Genomic DNA, 14939 nt, shown 5'->3' with positions numbered 1-14939 from the left:
TACTGAGCAATTTTGCTTGATTTGAAATATGGTAGGAAGGCAGGACTTGCATGTGAAGCGAACATGAGCCAACGACATGCCAAGTTTAAGTATAATAGTTGTTATTTGTAGTGCCAAGAGACTATTCAGTTTGTGGTCTATATTATGTCAAGCATAAAATCAAACACAATTTAGAGCACAGGCATCCTTCCAGCACTAGCACTTTTCATTACCTCTTCGATACTTGCCTATGGAAAACATCTGGGTGCCATGCTGGTCTACAGTAACACCAACATGGCATATCACATCAAGCGCTTGTGCACATTGTGATAGAGAAGGACAAAATTTGAGTCCTTCAAGGAGGTTTACTTTTTCACTTGCCTTGCGGCCCTTTTTTGTACATACCAGTCAGTGGCGTAGCATGGGCGGAGCCGTAGGGGCAGTTGCCCCGGGTGCAAAATTCTTAGGGGCGCAAAAAAGGGTGCGCAAATTGCCCCGCATAATACTTGACCTGCCCCGGGCGCTGGCAGCGCATGCCACGCCGCTGGTCCCCGTTACAGCCATTAAGTATGCTTACCTCGGATTCCTTTCGATCGTGTCCTTGCTCTTCTTTCCTCATTTTCTGCTTCCATCTGCAATCAAGAAAGAGAAAGGATGGGTTAATATCCAGGGAACATTTTGCTTTTGAAGAGCAGGTTGATCGTTTCGTAGTGTACATATGGTCTCAAAAACACAAAATATAACTAAATGAGTACAATGCAGTATGCATTCTGGGTTTGAATATTGTATAAAGTAATTTTCTAAAGAAAAATAAAAATAAAAAATATACCCGTGCAAAGTACAGAGCTAATGTGTTGGCCTCCCATGTTGTTCTCTTAACAGCTGTGAGGAGCAAAGGCTTAGTAGGACACAGAGAAATTGCAAGACAGTTTCAAGGGTGCTCGGGCAGCTAGTTGCATGACAGTCATCTTTCAAAAGTTGTCATGAAATCCCTTCTTTGCAATGGGTGCAACTGTTTTTCAGCAGAAAAAAAACAATACCTCTCACCTCCCTTTTCTAAGTGTTGTTCAAGCCCAGCACCAAACTCCCATGCTATGGGATACACTTGCACATGTAGGTTTATGGACTGATTTAGATTTTGGGTAGTGGTAACTCTGGGCCAGATTTATGTGTTTGCAAGGCCCATACATTACTCTGTTGCCCTGATGAAGGTGCCACCTGCAAAATCTAGAAATAACTGCTTGTTGAGACTTAGTGCAGCAGGCAGGGTTTGGCGCCAAAAAGTCCACAGTAGTCTTCAGTGCTCGCTTTTTCTTGCTGCTCTAGGTGTCCTTCTCTTGTTGATCCATCGAAACTGAATTTCTGGTTTCAGGGGGCCACCTAAATACTCAGTTTAGGGGTGTTACAGGTAGTGATAGGTAATAGCCAATGGGCTACTTACCTTTAGGGTGTCTACACCCTTTATATGACCACTTCCAATGGGAAATGGGAATAAACCTGACCCAAAAAGCCTAATTTCACCAAAGCTAAGATGGTGGAATTCTAAAAGTTGTGTCCACTTCAGGTAGCCCACCATAGCCTGAGAGAAGGACACGCCTCCTGACTAGCTAATTTTTCTGCCTGTCCTGGTTTCAAATGGGCTTGGGCAGGGAGTGGCATTTTTCTTGTCTGGGGATGCATTGGGTCGCCTATCAAAGGCGGCAGAAGCTTACGAAGCTGATCACTTAGCCATCTTGTTTAGGGCAGGCGACCACACCTCAGTCTGGAGCAGGCATTGTTTCTGCCCTCAGAGAGCACTGACTTTCATCCGCAGGGGGTCAGAACACTGTCTGTAGTGGCAGGCTGGTCTACACCAGTCAGCCAGCACACTAGTAGTCAGTGAGTTTTTCTCTAAAGTGCCCTCAGGGTGCAAGTGTAAATAAATCCATGACTGAAATCCGTGTGAATTTAATAATATGAGATGTTTGATACCAAACACCTCTAGTGTTAGTAAAGCCATTTTGTAGCTGGGGAACTCATATTTACCAGTGTCCAGCATAAGTACTCAATATGGCTTCCTTGTTCACTTGTAACATATAAACATTGGTGCATGCATATATGTTCACACATGTAGTATAGTGCAACCTGCCGTAGGGCTGTAAGGCCTACTATAGAGTTGACTTACCAATACTACATGCAGTGTCTGCTGGCATGGCACACGGGGTGTGCCGTGTCGTGGCTTCACTTATCTGCATTATGGCATGCGGCTTGTAATGGCAGTTGCATGTTGATGCTGAGGGGTCTCCTAGGGAGGCACAATCCCAGCTATGGCCCTTAGAGACCCTCTTTAGTACTCCATTCCCTAGGTAGCAGGGGTACTATTTACTAGGGACTTACAGGGGTGCTAAAAGTTTTGCCAATTGGGGGAATAATTGTATTTAGGGAAAGAGATCTGGCACTGAGAACCTGGTTAGCAGGAATTCAGTGCACTTTATGTCAAAATTGCATCAGATACCAGGAAAAAGGTGGGGGTGACCATGTCAAAAGGGGGCACCTTCTTACAAGGATTAGTATTAATTTGCAAAGAGCATCTTACCCTTCGCCCACTCTGTCAGCCTTACCCATTTTTCCCCTACTCAGTGACATCCCTGCCTCAGCAGATATTGATTTACAAGATTATTTGTGCTGGGAGCAAAAATACAGTACAGGTGGAAAATTGTATGCGTTATCGGGAATGCAGTAAGTAGTTTCTAGTGGATGAAGCCGTCCCATCAATACTTCATGTTGGAGCAGAGGCCACTGTCTGTTCTCATCACTGGAAGCCCTTCTTTTCATATGGTGGATTGAATGGTGTCTTTTCACCCATGGTTAAGAACTGTCTACAAAGCATTCATGCCTCATGACATGTGGAAGAGAGATGCTGCTTCTCTAGCTTTGGCAGTTTTTCAGAGGCACTAAAGAGAGGGTCATATTTCTATCATACTGTGTCCTAAAAAAGCTAACTTCTCACTCTGTCGGAGGCTCTCACTTGCAGATCACTTTTTACTCATGATCAGTCAAATAAAACACATATTTCTAACCAGGTGTGCCTTATTATCTGCTAATGTTATTGAAGACTTTTAAAAAGGTTGATGGGTTCTGTGTAGCATGCTCAGTTCTTGAACATTTTGCCTATGACAATGAAGAGTTGATAGCTGATAAGCACATAGAAATTTGATTTTCCCGAAGTATTTCCTGGTGCACGAAACTTGTTAGTTTGTCTACAATATCTCAGTGCATGGAGATCGCAAAAGTTTGCAAGTTGTATAACCTCGAATTACTGCCTGTGTCCCTAACTCTGATTATCGTATCATTGCCTCCCAAAGCACTGCATTTCTTCAACGCTGCATTCGTTTGCGCCTGCAGCAGTGTGCACGTTTGTGGTGAACACTAGAGTTATTGACTAGTCATTTATTTGCACACTGGGAAGAAATTATGATGTTTTGCTCTGTTTTGATTACAACAAAACTTCATTTTCTTTAGTACACAGCAGTGGTCTTAAAATGCAGAAAAACATTGCAGAACTTTTCCTGCTGCACACACTGAAAGGAGGCCCAAAAGCAAACAAGGTGTCTTCCCTTCCTGTTACTGACTGTAGTGTCTCAACTTCATTTGGTCTTTTTCGAGCAGTCTTTTGAGCGTGAATGACTTGCTAGTTCTGCATTTTGACAGTACAGCAAGCAAGCAGACCTACTTTCAAAATATACACAGAGTTGGCTTTGGTTCTATCCATTTCAACCACTGGCCTATTTGACGAGCCTCTTTCAGTCATTGGCTTGAGACTTAGTGAATCGCATCTTGGCTTAGCCCGGTGTAGTATGCATCTTGCTCCAAGTACTGTTTGGGTGCATGCTTCCACATCCACTAGAGTGCTTGCAACAAACTGCATAAAGGGACTTCTTTACAACCATAGTCCTCTTTATTTGAAACGTAAACAAAAACAGGAGCGGATCAAAGGGACGAGAGCCTACAACACAGCCCACCTTTCGGTTCTTTTCTGGCTTTAACGTGCTTTGGCATGATGTTAAACCTAAACCTATTAGATTTGCTGAGACTTGTTTTTTAAATTTGTTGTTTGATGCCGTAGCTAGTTCAAGAACCCAGGACCAGGAAACTGAGGCCAAGGGAGACCAAGCCATTTGCTCTACATCACACAGTTTTGCCAAGCCTTAGAAACCAAAATTAAACAGTAAATTGTCTAGTTTTGCAGCCAAGAATTTAAGTAATAGGCCCTTTACTCATTTGCTCACAAAAGCAAATCCTTTTAGAAAAAGCTCGGCATTACTACTCTAAAGCCGACCAGATTAATGTGACATGTAGGTCACATACTGGGATCCTAGCACAGCGAATAAAGCCTTTCATCCTTCCGAAACCATAGAATACTTGTCAGTCGATTTGGTGATGCAAATGGCTTCTATTACCTCACTTTTTCATGCCCTTGAGAGGTGCAGGTGTTGATTGAAATATGTTGTCTGCTTTTCAAATCACATATTAAAGGCTTTTTGTAAAGCTTCTGTCAATGATAAAACAAACTCCCAGGGCCCTTACAGTAGTCTCGCCCCATCTGTCACATAGGTGTGATCTGAAGTTTTCTGAACCAACCTAATCTTACCAAAGAAGCTTAAGACTATTTGTAAGGATGATGACGGACTTTCAGGCAGCCTCTTCGTCCATTGGGATGTTATTATGTCATTCACATTTCTTCTTCCATCCACTAAAGAATACAGCATTGGGCAGTGGGACGGCCCACTTAAGCCATTGGCTGAATTGACTGTCAGTGACCGCATTTTGCCCTTTCACAGGGAGCCTGTCCACATGCAAACTAGTTCCCTTCAGTGCCATTCATTTATGTGGCAATGTGTACTTATTTTTGTTTTTTTAGCTAATGTTTTTTAGATTGACGAGTACCCAGAAGCTCCCCCAACAAAAACAAAACAAGACAAAGCCAAAAGGCTGGCAGTCGAGGGCAAACTTATTGGGGTTACCAATGCTTGTTGTATTTGTTTTACGTATGCGATTGCCACACTGAACTGCATCACTTAGGCATTGTCTGTCCATCGCTTTGCTATCCATTGCTCACTGATGCCTCTCTTATTTGCTCCTCTTTGGTTCCTTTTCGGCCCCATCTTTCCAGTCATTTCTTCGTATGCTGTCATCTCCAGGGGTGTAGCCCTGTGTGTCTCCTTGACAGCTGTATGCAAATACATCATTAGGGGCCATGTTGCTATTCTCCAAGGTCAGCATTATAATTCCATATATATTCAAGCGCTCGGCGAAATAAATGCATCTATAAACCATTCTGCGCCACACAAGCAAAGCGCACTCTGCAATATTTATGGGCATGTTCCAGAGATCTGACATTGTGTTTTTTTCTTTCCCTCTAGTGTCGTGTTTTTCCCCGTAATGCAATCTGTATTTTGCACAGTTTCCGATTCTTCTCTCGCTTATGGCAGCAAAATGGCTCACGATACCGCCAATGAGAAACCAGAATTTGTTAATATATTTATTTTTTACTAGGAAGCAGAAATTGCCTGAATGCAAGTCCAGAGGCTGCCACGGGAGAGAATGAAAAACACGTCTCAACTCCATTGTCCTCAGAACAGAGCCTAATGAGCTGTGGTCCTGAGGATGCTGAAGAAGCCCCTATTAAACACCCTGGCGCCATCTCCCTTTCCACCGGTGACCACTGCGTCCTGGCTGCAGCTCTAGTTCACAGCGCTGTTCATTCACCCTCCACTGTCATCTACTCAATCAATGGATTCATTCCCCATACGCTGTGCTTCACTTGGGATCTAAAAGTGGCAACTTATAGTGATGACGTTATTTGTTACCTTTTTATTTTTATAAAACCCTATTGGTGATTCTGGTGGACGAATATTGTAATGTTGTCTTCTGAATCAAGGGAGTTTTGACCAACTACTTATGGAATCGACTACACAAGACCAGAGGAGAATTTTAAAGGACATTCTAATATTTCAAAGTACCAAGTCAAACAAAAAGACGCCCCCAAAATAGCATGAACTGACATCAGTTCTAAAATGCAAGGTATTAAACTGGAATTCTCGCGGTTTTCTGACTTCCAAGGAAGACTGACCGCCTGATGGGCCCAACATGTTCCTCTGTTAAATTCGTGCCTCCTCCTACTCACCCTATGGCGACATTTAACTTGCCGCAATCTGAGATTTACATTGACTTATGGCATTATTATATGATCCTTTCAGTTTAACAGATGTATGTCATAATATCTGTAATTACACATTTGGGTTTAGAACACAATTGCATTTGCATATTCAAATGATGATCAGAGTTTGAATTTTATCTGCATACCTCAAGCTTTTTATCGGGTGGTACAATCAGGCCGCTCTCCCTCGAGAGTGATGGAAGTTATGTGCAAAGGAAATCATGCATCAGTATGAAGAAACGAATGAAAGAAAGAGTTTGCGAACATAAAACAATAACAAGAGAAATGGATACGCTAAAAGGAAGTGTGTCCACTGACTACAGAAGCAGGAAGTGACGAATGAATCAGAGAATATATGAGGAGGAAGTGATGATTGAACCTGAGAACAGGAGGTCAACAAATAAACCTGACCATTCACAGTGAATGATTGAGAGAATAAAAGAACTCTCAAAAAGAGGTGTCAAATGAATCAGAAATTAAACATGAAGTGACAACAAACAAACAGATAGAAAAAAGGAGTAGGAAAAATGGCGTTGCCACTTGACTTTTATAGTTCATGAGGATGGGAAAATGAGGCTGCAACTTCACCTCTCAATTTTGAGTCCTAACAGACCAAGAAAGGCATACCCGTCCCGGAAAAGACAGGCTAAATCTAAAACAGCAAGACCCTGGTCCGGACACCTCCTGTTAACCGCTGCACATGCATGAAAGGGCTAGAAGAGATAACACAACCAATGAAGTGAAAAATACACCTGGGCATTAAATCTTAATGCCTCGCGTGGCCATAGACAACCAATGGAAGAGTGAACCAGCGGCACTCTTGTTAAACAATATAACAATATGCTGTATTTTGAAAAAGACCCCTTTGCTGGTAAGGATGGCATCATAATGCTCATTCTGCACATGTGTTTTAGTAATATATCAATTATTGACTGGTGATTTTGACCTGTAATGGCGCTCAGCAGCTACTGTTGTAGTTTGGCACCAAAGACCAGAATGCTGATCAATGGGGAAAACAGAAGATAGTCTAATAGACTAAAGCCTTTTAAAGAGCATTAGGGCTGTGACAGTGACAACCATAGGAAGGTAGTAGGAGCCAGCATTCTCGAAGGAGAGCGCAAGCTGTGAAATCAAGGAGAAGTCTCTGGCATGTTGGCTTCAAGATGAGACAAGGTTATACTATGCAAAATGCCACATCTACGCTGACAGCACCCAAATGTCTTGCTGAGTCACCAGTTCCTAGGAAGACTAGTTTGCAGAGATAAAAGTGATGTAGACACAGGGGATTGAAAAGAAAAAAGAAAATCGGCTAAAAAGAATGGAAAAGCACACTCAAGGGCAACAAGTCCCAAATAAACGCCCTGAAGCTCAGACCTCTGTGGCAGTAACAATGTCTGGAAACTCCAACTTTCAACATTTGTTGGACACCTGCTCCGCAAAGAAGCAGCTCTGCTGAAAGAGGAGCTTTATTTCTACCTGCTACCTCAGGCAAATCTTAGGACTTGCCCATTGCTACCCCTAGCAATGCCTTTGCGACCCCTGGCCTCAGAGGTGGCAAATTCAGTGCCAGGAACACAGGGCCAGCTGGGGCTCCACTCACTTTATTTTCTGTCAATTCATTTTATTACACTTATAGTGATTAAATAAAATATATTATTCATTAATTGTGTATTACAAATGAGGTACAATAAGCTGGAATATGAAGTAAAAAAATGCTTTTAAATGAATGTTGTGTGCATGCTTGTGGTTGAGAATGTGTTTATGTGGGAGAGAGTGTCTATGTAGGAATTTGTGTGTAGGTGTAAGTATGTGTGTGTGAGTAAAAGTGGAGGTCAAGGGTTGTGTGATGTCACTTCTGCTACCCCTTTCGGTGAGTTAAATTCCATGCAGTGTTTTGTACTTTTTTCAGTGCATAGACTTTATGGATGTTCTGCATACCTCCTATGGGCAGATTGTTTTTTCCCCCAACTCCCGACCTTTCAATTTACGATGTGTGCATGTCAGGGTTGTTCATATTGTCTGATCTTTGGTTTTGAGATGGGTGATGGTCTTGGGTGACCATTGCATATTTCTAGTCAGTTGCCCCTTCACTCTATGATGCGTGCAGTTTGTGGTTTATCGTCTTGGCTGATCCTGCAGCCATGATGGATGCAGACATGGATTTCTTTTCAACTGCTAGTGGGGGCATATCATGGGTTTAAAAGCTGTTGCCCCTTCACCCTATGGTGAATTCAATAAGGAAAAAACCTATAATCGCTCCTTTTCAGGAATGGCACCCAGGATTTGGAATGCCCTCCCGCCTCAAATAAGACTTAACCCCTCCTCATCCTCTTTCAAACTGGAAGTAAAAGGCATCCTGATGGCGAAATTTACGTAAACATTGCCTTACATGACTGTTTGAAGAACCCCTATTTCACCCTTTTTACCTACCATTCTAAAGCCTGGCTTGTTATATACAAAACTTTGGTCCATATATTTTGATGTTCTCATGTTCAATGTATTCCCTTCTTCCTTCTACACCGAGCTAGTTTCTGCACCTTATCTGATTTTGCCCTGTTATCCAGGATTTTCTCTACCACCATGCTCTATGGCCTTGTTTTACTCCTTGCACGCTTCTTTTTTTAAGATTTTTACGTTATTCTTACGGTCCTTTTATTTCCTTTACATCTTGCCTTTGTAAGCTAATTGTAAAGCGCTCTGATACCCGCAAGGGTCTTGTTCGCGCTCTATAAAACTTTCAAAATAAATAAACAAAATAAATAAATAGCAGGGATTTCGAATCAGCCTCACCTTCAATAAACAACGGGCACGTTCCCTAGATTGGTCACCGGTCCTTCCAGTACACTACAATGGGATGCATATCATGGGCTTCCCTTTGGGGAAAAAACTCTGTTCCTCCAGCATGGGAGCTTTGCGCCTACTCCCTCATGTTTAGCTCTGCTTCCGAAAAGAGCCAAGGTACACATGTTAACTCTGGAACAGACATTCAGCTTGGAGCTGTGGTTTGCGAAGAGCGGTTACGCCCTGAGGGACAAGTGGCCCTGGCAGAGAGAGCAGTATTCCTATTCACTGTCTCGGATAAATATTCCTGGCACTGCATGCCAGTCACCTTCACCAACCAGTGCCTTCCCTGTCGAGACCTGTGGGCTGCAATTAGCCTCCTTCTGCATGCATTTTTCATAAATAATTTTCTTGGTGCTTCTTTTTATGAATAACATCTTCTTGAAACCCCTAATCATTCCTGTTTTACCCAGAATCTTCCGCACCGTCACTGCTAAGCCCCTCAAAATGCCTTGTGACCTGGAAACTTTGGATCTGGTTCCATGTCAGGGCCTAAGACAACAAGGCCCAATCACAGGCTTTCTGGGGAGTGCTTGAGAAATCCTACTGTGAAAGTGGGCATCATGAGTGCATGAAAGGAGGAAGGGGTCCATCTGCTGTCGGTTCTCTCTACAGGCAGGCCAACTGTGAGCGATCTGCTTTCACTGTACTGCACAGATCTCATTTCAGGATGATCAGAGAAATTCAATCCAGCGCCTTCTCTTGTGGTATCTGGAGGAACATTGTGTTCTGTGTCATTGTGACTTCTGCAGAAAGGTCAACGAACAACCTTCGCCGCAGAATGAACACAATTGCACATGCACTATTCATCACAGTCCTAGCCGCATGCTGCGAGGACACATTTCACGACTCGCACGTGCTTGGTGGAGGTACCACCATCCTTGCAGGAAGTGTGCTGACTCTGCACAACCGACGGGTGTTTTCGCAAAGTCAAGGATGCTTTTCTCATTTCAACCAAGTGAAGGACTGGCTGACATTCTGAATGGCTGGTGGATGGGGCATGCAGAGTAGCTGAGATTTGTTCCTTGTTCTGTTACAACATAACATAACAGCGATTACGCAACCCCTCCTTGATAAGAACTATACTGTCACCTTCTTATCAACCAGCACCCCACACATTGGTGTCACTGCAGCTCCTCTACAGGGTGATAGGAAAGCTGGGTTCAGTTCATCACATCAAAACTTATAGTCGCGCCTGTAGGGAGATCAGCAGAATTCCTGACAGGCAGATGCCTCTGTGAGCCGACTGGGGCCTGTGAACCACCCTAGGATATTAATGACTCAGCCCTGTCAACTTCTTTACAGTACCCTCCTGTTGGAAATTCTCCCTGTGTCCAATATGATCATCTCTTAATGACAGCCTTCTGCAGTGCAGGGTCAAACCTGTTTTGCCAGACGTACTCAACAGTCCAGTAAGTGTTCACCTGCTTCAAATGTCTTATTTCCATACCTTCATTGCCAGATTGTGTCTTCCTCTACGGCGTTTACTTGCCCGTGTTCAACTGATAAGTGCCTCTTCATGGTAATGGGATTTTTGCTCCCAAGCCTACCCAGCCAGGGCAGTTCTTGCCTCAGCTGCTGAAGGCAATGGTGATGTCTTTGAATATGCAACTATTACATCATCGTCAACCAGTTTGGTTCCCTGCTTATCAAACATGTGACTTCCCTGTAGTGGCAGCAGTTTCAGGGTATCTTTACCGCAAGTGGGCAACTAATCTCCAGAAGGAAACAACTAGGTGCTCAGAACTCACAGAGGCAATAGTGAGGTAGGAGCAAGGCATGGGTGGGGCTGGCATGGGTGGGGCCTTTCCTTCACACAAATCTGAGCCATGACCACCAGACCTTCACCCCTCTCTGTGCCTACTTTCTGCTGAGGATCACTGCATGCCCCTTCATCCTTTGGGCCGCTGGTGTGGGCTCTCTTGCCCAGTTGGTTCTTTGCATGTTAGAGCCACGTGTTCCATTACATTTTGAGAAGGGCTTTGCTACTGTCTCTTCTTATTTTTGTAAGTGTTTTCTCATAGGTCTTCTGGTCATTTTAGGGTATGTACCAAGTGCCTCAGCATTGACTCTCATCATGCGTGCCTCCCACCCACACTATCCCTTTGTGTCTTCCTCCTGTTCTTTTTGTATATACGATACTTGCGATTTGGATGACCTGTCATTCGATTTATCTAACCAAGGTACACAGCTCGAAAACCCCTAGTGCCACTCTGACAGCATCTAGTCCTGTAAACGACATTTTGTATGGGCACCGTTATCAATGTTTGACCACTTGTGAACATACAGGAGTGGAGAAGTGTGGCTCAATGGTTAGAGCGGCAGACCCTGATGCAGAGGTCTAGCCCGGGACCAGGGTTCAATTCCCTGCCTCGGCGGGTCTTGGGCTCAAAAATTCCACGGACCTGATAATTCTCGCCTTGGTGCCTATTCCAATCATGGAGTCCCACTCTGCAACTCTGGGCAATAGCTTGCTTAATCTCCACAACGGCCCCCACAACGCTAAGGATGCCTGGCCTCCACCTTGGGAGTGCCCAGGAGTGGACGCCTCACAGGGAAAGCCAGGAAGGGTTCCACAGCGGTATTCATACAATTATCAATTTACATTTTTTTACAGGAGATACCAGCCTGTATGCACTGTTTATTGGTGACCTGTCTAAACCAGGAAGGCACATCATGCCATCCTTATGTGACACACTCACCTTGAGGGCAGCACTCTGTAGTCTCTTGGCTGTCTCGCAGCTGCTGACCTTCTCACCCCTCGTCCACCTCTGGTTCACCAGCTCGCCCCGGAACTCATTCTCTGTAGTTAGAAGGAATAAAACGTCTGTGAGAAGATGGCCAAACAGTCTGCGGCACTACGCAAGCTTCATGCACAAGGAATCAACTTTTGAGACAGGGCATTATATGGCACAATCTTCGAAAGACTTAGAGCTTCTAAGAGTAGGAAATAACTGGGACGGGTATCACAAATCAGTGGTGTTCAAAGAATTGATCTCTGTGGCTGCAGGAAGGTGGGATATGAGAGTGACATGCCTTGAAGGTATTTTAACCAATGAAAGGTAAGCCAACACATACATTTTAGGTACAGGATTACTATCGGACGACCATAGCATTCTCCTCCCCACTGTTCGACTGTCCATAATATACCAAGAGCTGAAGCTATCTCATTGGAATTATTATTTGTTTTGCAATGTCTTCTCTGGAGGGAGGCGGTGGCTGTTTACAGCTAAACAATTATAATGTTTGAAAATATGACATTGCGTGTTCTTTTGTGTGTGGGGTGGGCTGTGTTGTTGGATAAAATAGAGAAGGTTGCAGTAGCGGTCGGTGGTGGGAGTAGCTGCCGGGCGGTGACATGGGATGGGGGATGGGCAGTGAGGGGGGTAATATACTACGGAAAACAGCCAAATGCGGGTAAGTAAACATATATATGAATAAAACGAATTTCGTTGCACGCACTGCATCGAATTTGGCGATGCAGTGAGTGCAACAAAATGAGTTCTATTCATTTATATGTTTACTTACCTGCATTTGGCCGTATTCCGTAGTTTACCACACCCCACCCTCCCCCTCCCACGCCGCACGTCACTGGCCGGCAGCACTCCCACCACCGACCGCTACAGGAAGGTTGCGAATGATCCAAACTGTATGCTGTCCACGTTATAGTGGCTATGTTGAGTGGGCCATTGAGGACTGTCTGTGCAAGGGGCAGACAGAGGTATGCTGGCACTGCAGTGGACAAGGGTAAACTGCGCACAAGCCCTGCCTCTCGGCTCTGGACTTTTGATATCCTGCTTCACTGGCATACTTAAATATGCCTCCTCACAGGGGTCTTCTCAATGCATGTTGGCAGCATGTAATGAAGCTAAAGTGCTGGGTGACTGACATTGTTAAACAAGTCAACAGATGGGAAATGACCATTCCCATTTTAGAGGACCCGCCTTTTAACCCAACTACCACCCAAAATGTCTGCTGGCAAGTGACTGTGGTTGGGAACGGATGAGGGGTATGCAGCGCCACTCTTGGCATGGAGACCAGCTGATGCACACAGGGATTCATTAGTGAAGCCATGATTTGAGACCTATTAGTCATCCTATCTCTCCATCTGACTTTCTATGTAATAATTAGCTGTGACACCTTTTAATGTGCTTCCTAGTGCGTTCTGGGACGTGCAGCTCATGCCCTTTATTTACATTCTAGAATGTGCAACTCATGACTTCACTCTGCCTTTTAGTAATTCTAGAATGTGCAGCTAATGCCTTTTTTATTGTGATTCCTTCTACATTCTGGAATGTGTAACTCATTACTTCACTCTGCCTTTTAGTAATTCTAGAATGTGCAGCTAATGCCTTTTTTTGTGTGATTCCTTTTACATTCTAGAATGTGCAACTCATGACTTCACTCTGCCTTTTAGTAATTCTAGAATATGCAGCTAATGCCTTTTTTATTGGGATTCCTTCAACATTCTGGAATGTGCAACTCATTACTTCACTCTGCCTTTTCGTAATTCTGGAATGTGCAGTTAATGCTTTTTATTGTTGTGGTTCCTTCTACAGTCTGGAATGTGCAACTCATGACGATACAAGTACTTTCCATCTCTCATAATTATTTCTCCCTGTTTTCCGTTTTTACGGATTTTTATATATAAATACAGACAGAAACAATGGGTTTTCTGTCTGCATTTATTTTTAAAAGTGTATAAATACAGAAAAGTGTGCTCCTTTAAAGTGACTCTCCATGCTGTCTTTGATGAATTATAGGCAAGCAGCTGAGCCTATGGACAGCATGGTAAATTAAAAAACAGAACAAAATGTATTTATATAACAGCATGTCAACATACATTTATGGTATAATGCTAGTATTTACCAGTGGATGTATTGTTATGTAATATTTCACAGCTTAAATAGCTAAAACATGACAGACATCAAAGTATGAGTGCGTGCCTATCAGTTAAATAAATATGAAAATGTACAGTTTTTCAACTTCATTTATACGCAAAACACAAAATAAATATGGATAAATACAGATAAAATGGCCCAAAAATAAATATGGATAAATACAGACGGAAATGTTGATAAAATAAATACCATAAAACCGGGAGCCCTACTCATAATATACCATTAATATGATAAATCTGCATCAAAATAGTTTCACACACATCCCAAAATCCAATAACTCTCACATCAATGACAATATCCCACCCAAACCATCCCACAAACAATATCAAAGTCTGTAGGATATGGATATACTTATCTGTGCTTGAGCAGCAACAAAAGAGGAAGATGGCTGACTGTTCTGATGTATATGCATGTTCAGTGTTCTTGAGTTCTATTGTGTTCAGCTAATGCCTTTTATTATTGTAAATCCCAATGCATGCTGGAATGTGCAACTCATGACTACACTTTGCCTTTTAGTAATTCTGGAACGTGCAGCTAATGCCTTTTATTATTGTGAATCCTAATGCTTTCTGGAATGTTCAACTTCTGACTCCTTTTACCTCTGCCTTTTAGTAATTCAGGGCTTTGCAACTCATGCCTACTATTATTATGCCTCTTAGTGCATTCGCCTATCCCTCTATTCTCTCTCTTGATGTCCTCTGTCTCCCTCCTCCTTCAGTCCTTCTCTTCTCTCTCCTGCTCTTCCTCTGTCCCCTCCCTTGCTTCAATCCTCTTCTCTCTTGATCTCATCTGTCGCCCACTCCTTCAATCCATCTATTCTCTCTCTTGATCTCCTCCATCACCCACTCCCTCCTTCAGTCCTTCTCTTCTTCTCTCTTGCTCTTCCTCTGTCCCATACCTTGCTTCAATCCTCTTCTCTCTTGATCTCCTCTGTCGCCCACTCCTTCAATCCTTCTATTCTCTCTCTTGATCTCCTCTGTCGCCCAGTCCTTCAATCCTTCTATTCTCTCCCTTGATCT

General features: G+C 43.5%; 1 protein-coding gene across 7 annotated transcripts in view; it reads right to left on the bottom strand.

Moving 5' to 3' along the window:
- The window catches only part of MYT1 (myelin transcription factor 1), a 124414-nt gene that overhangs the window by 54084 nt on the left and 55391 nt on the right, over positions 1-14939 (bottom strand). For all 7 annotated transcript variants that reach the window (XM_086932793.1, XM_086932796.1, XM_086932797.1 and 4 more), the window contains exons 2-3: positions 11722-11822; positions 557-611 (exon numbers count right to left, since the gene is read on the bottom strand). In XM_086932793.1, the coding sequence (XP_086788919.1) occupies positions 557-611; positions 11722-11822 (156 nt within the window). The remainder of the gene's footprint in view (positions 1-556; positions 612-11721; positions 11823-14939) is intronic.

This window comes from Lissotriton vulgaris, chromosome 7, assembly GCF_964263255.1.
Source record: "Lissotriton vulgaris chromosome 7, aLisVul1.2, whole genome shotgun sequence".
Classification (NCBI taxonomy): domain Eukaryota; kingdom Metazoa; phylum Chordata; class Amphibia; order Caudata; family Salamandridae; genus Lissotriton; species Lissotriton vulgaris.
The sequence above is the reverse complement of the archived record's forward strand: the minus strand, read 5'-3'. Positions and strand labels throughout refer to the sequence as shown.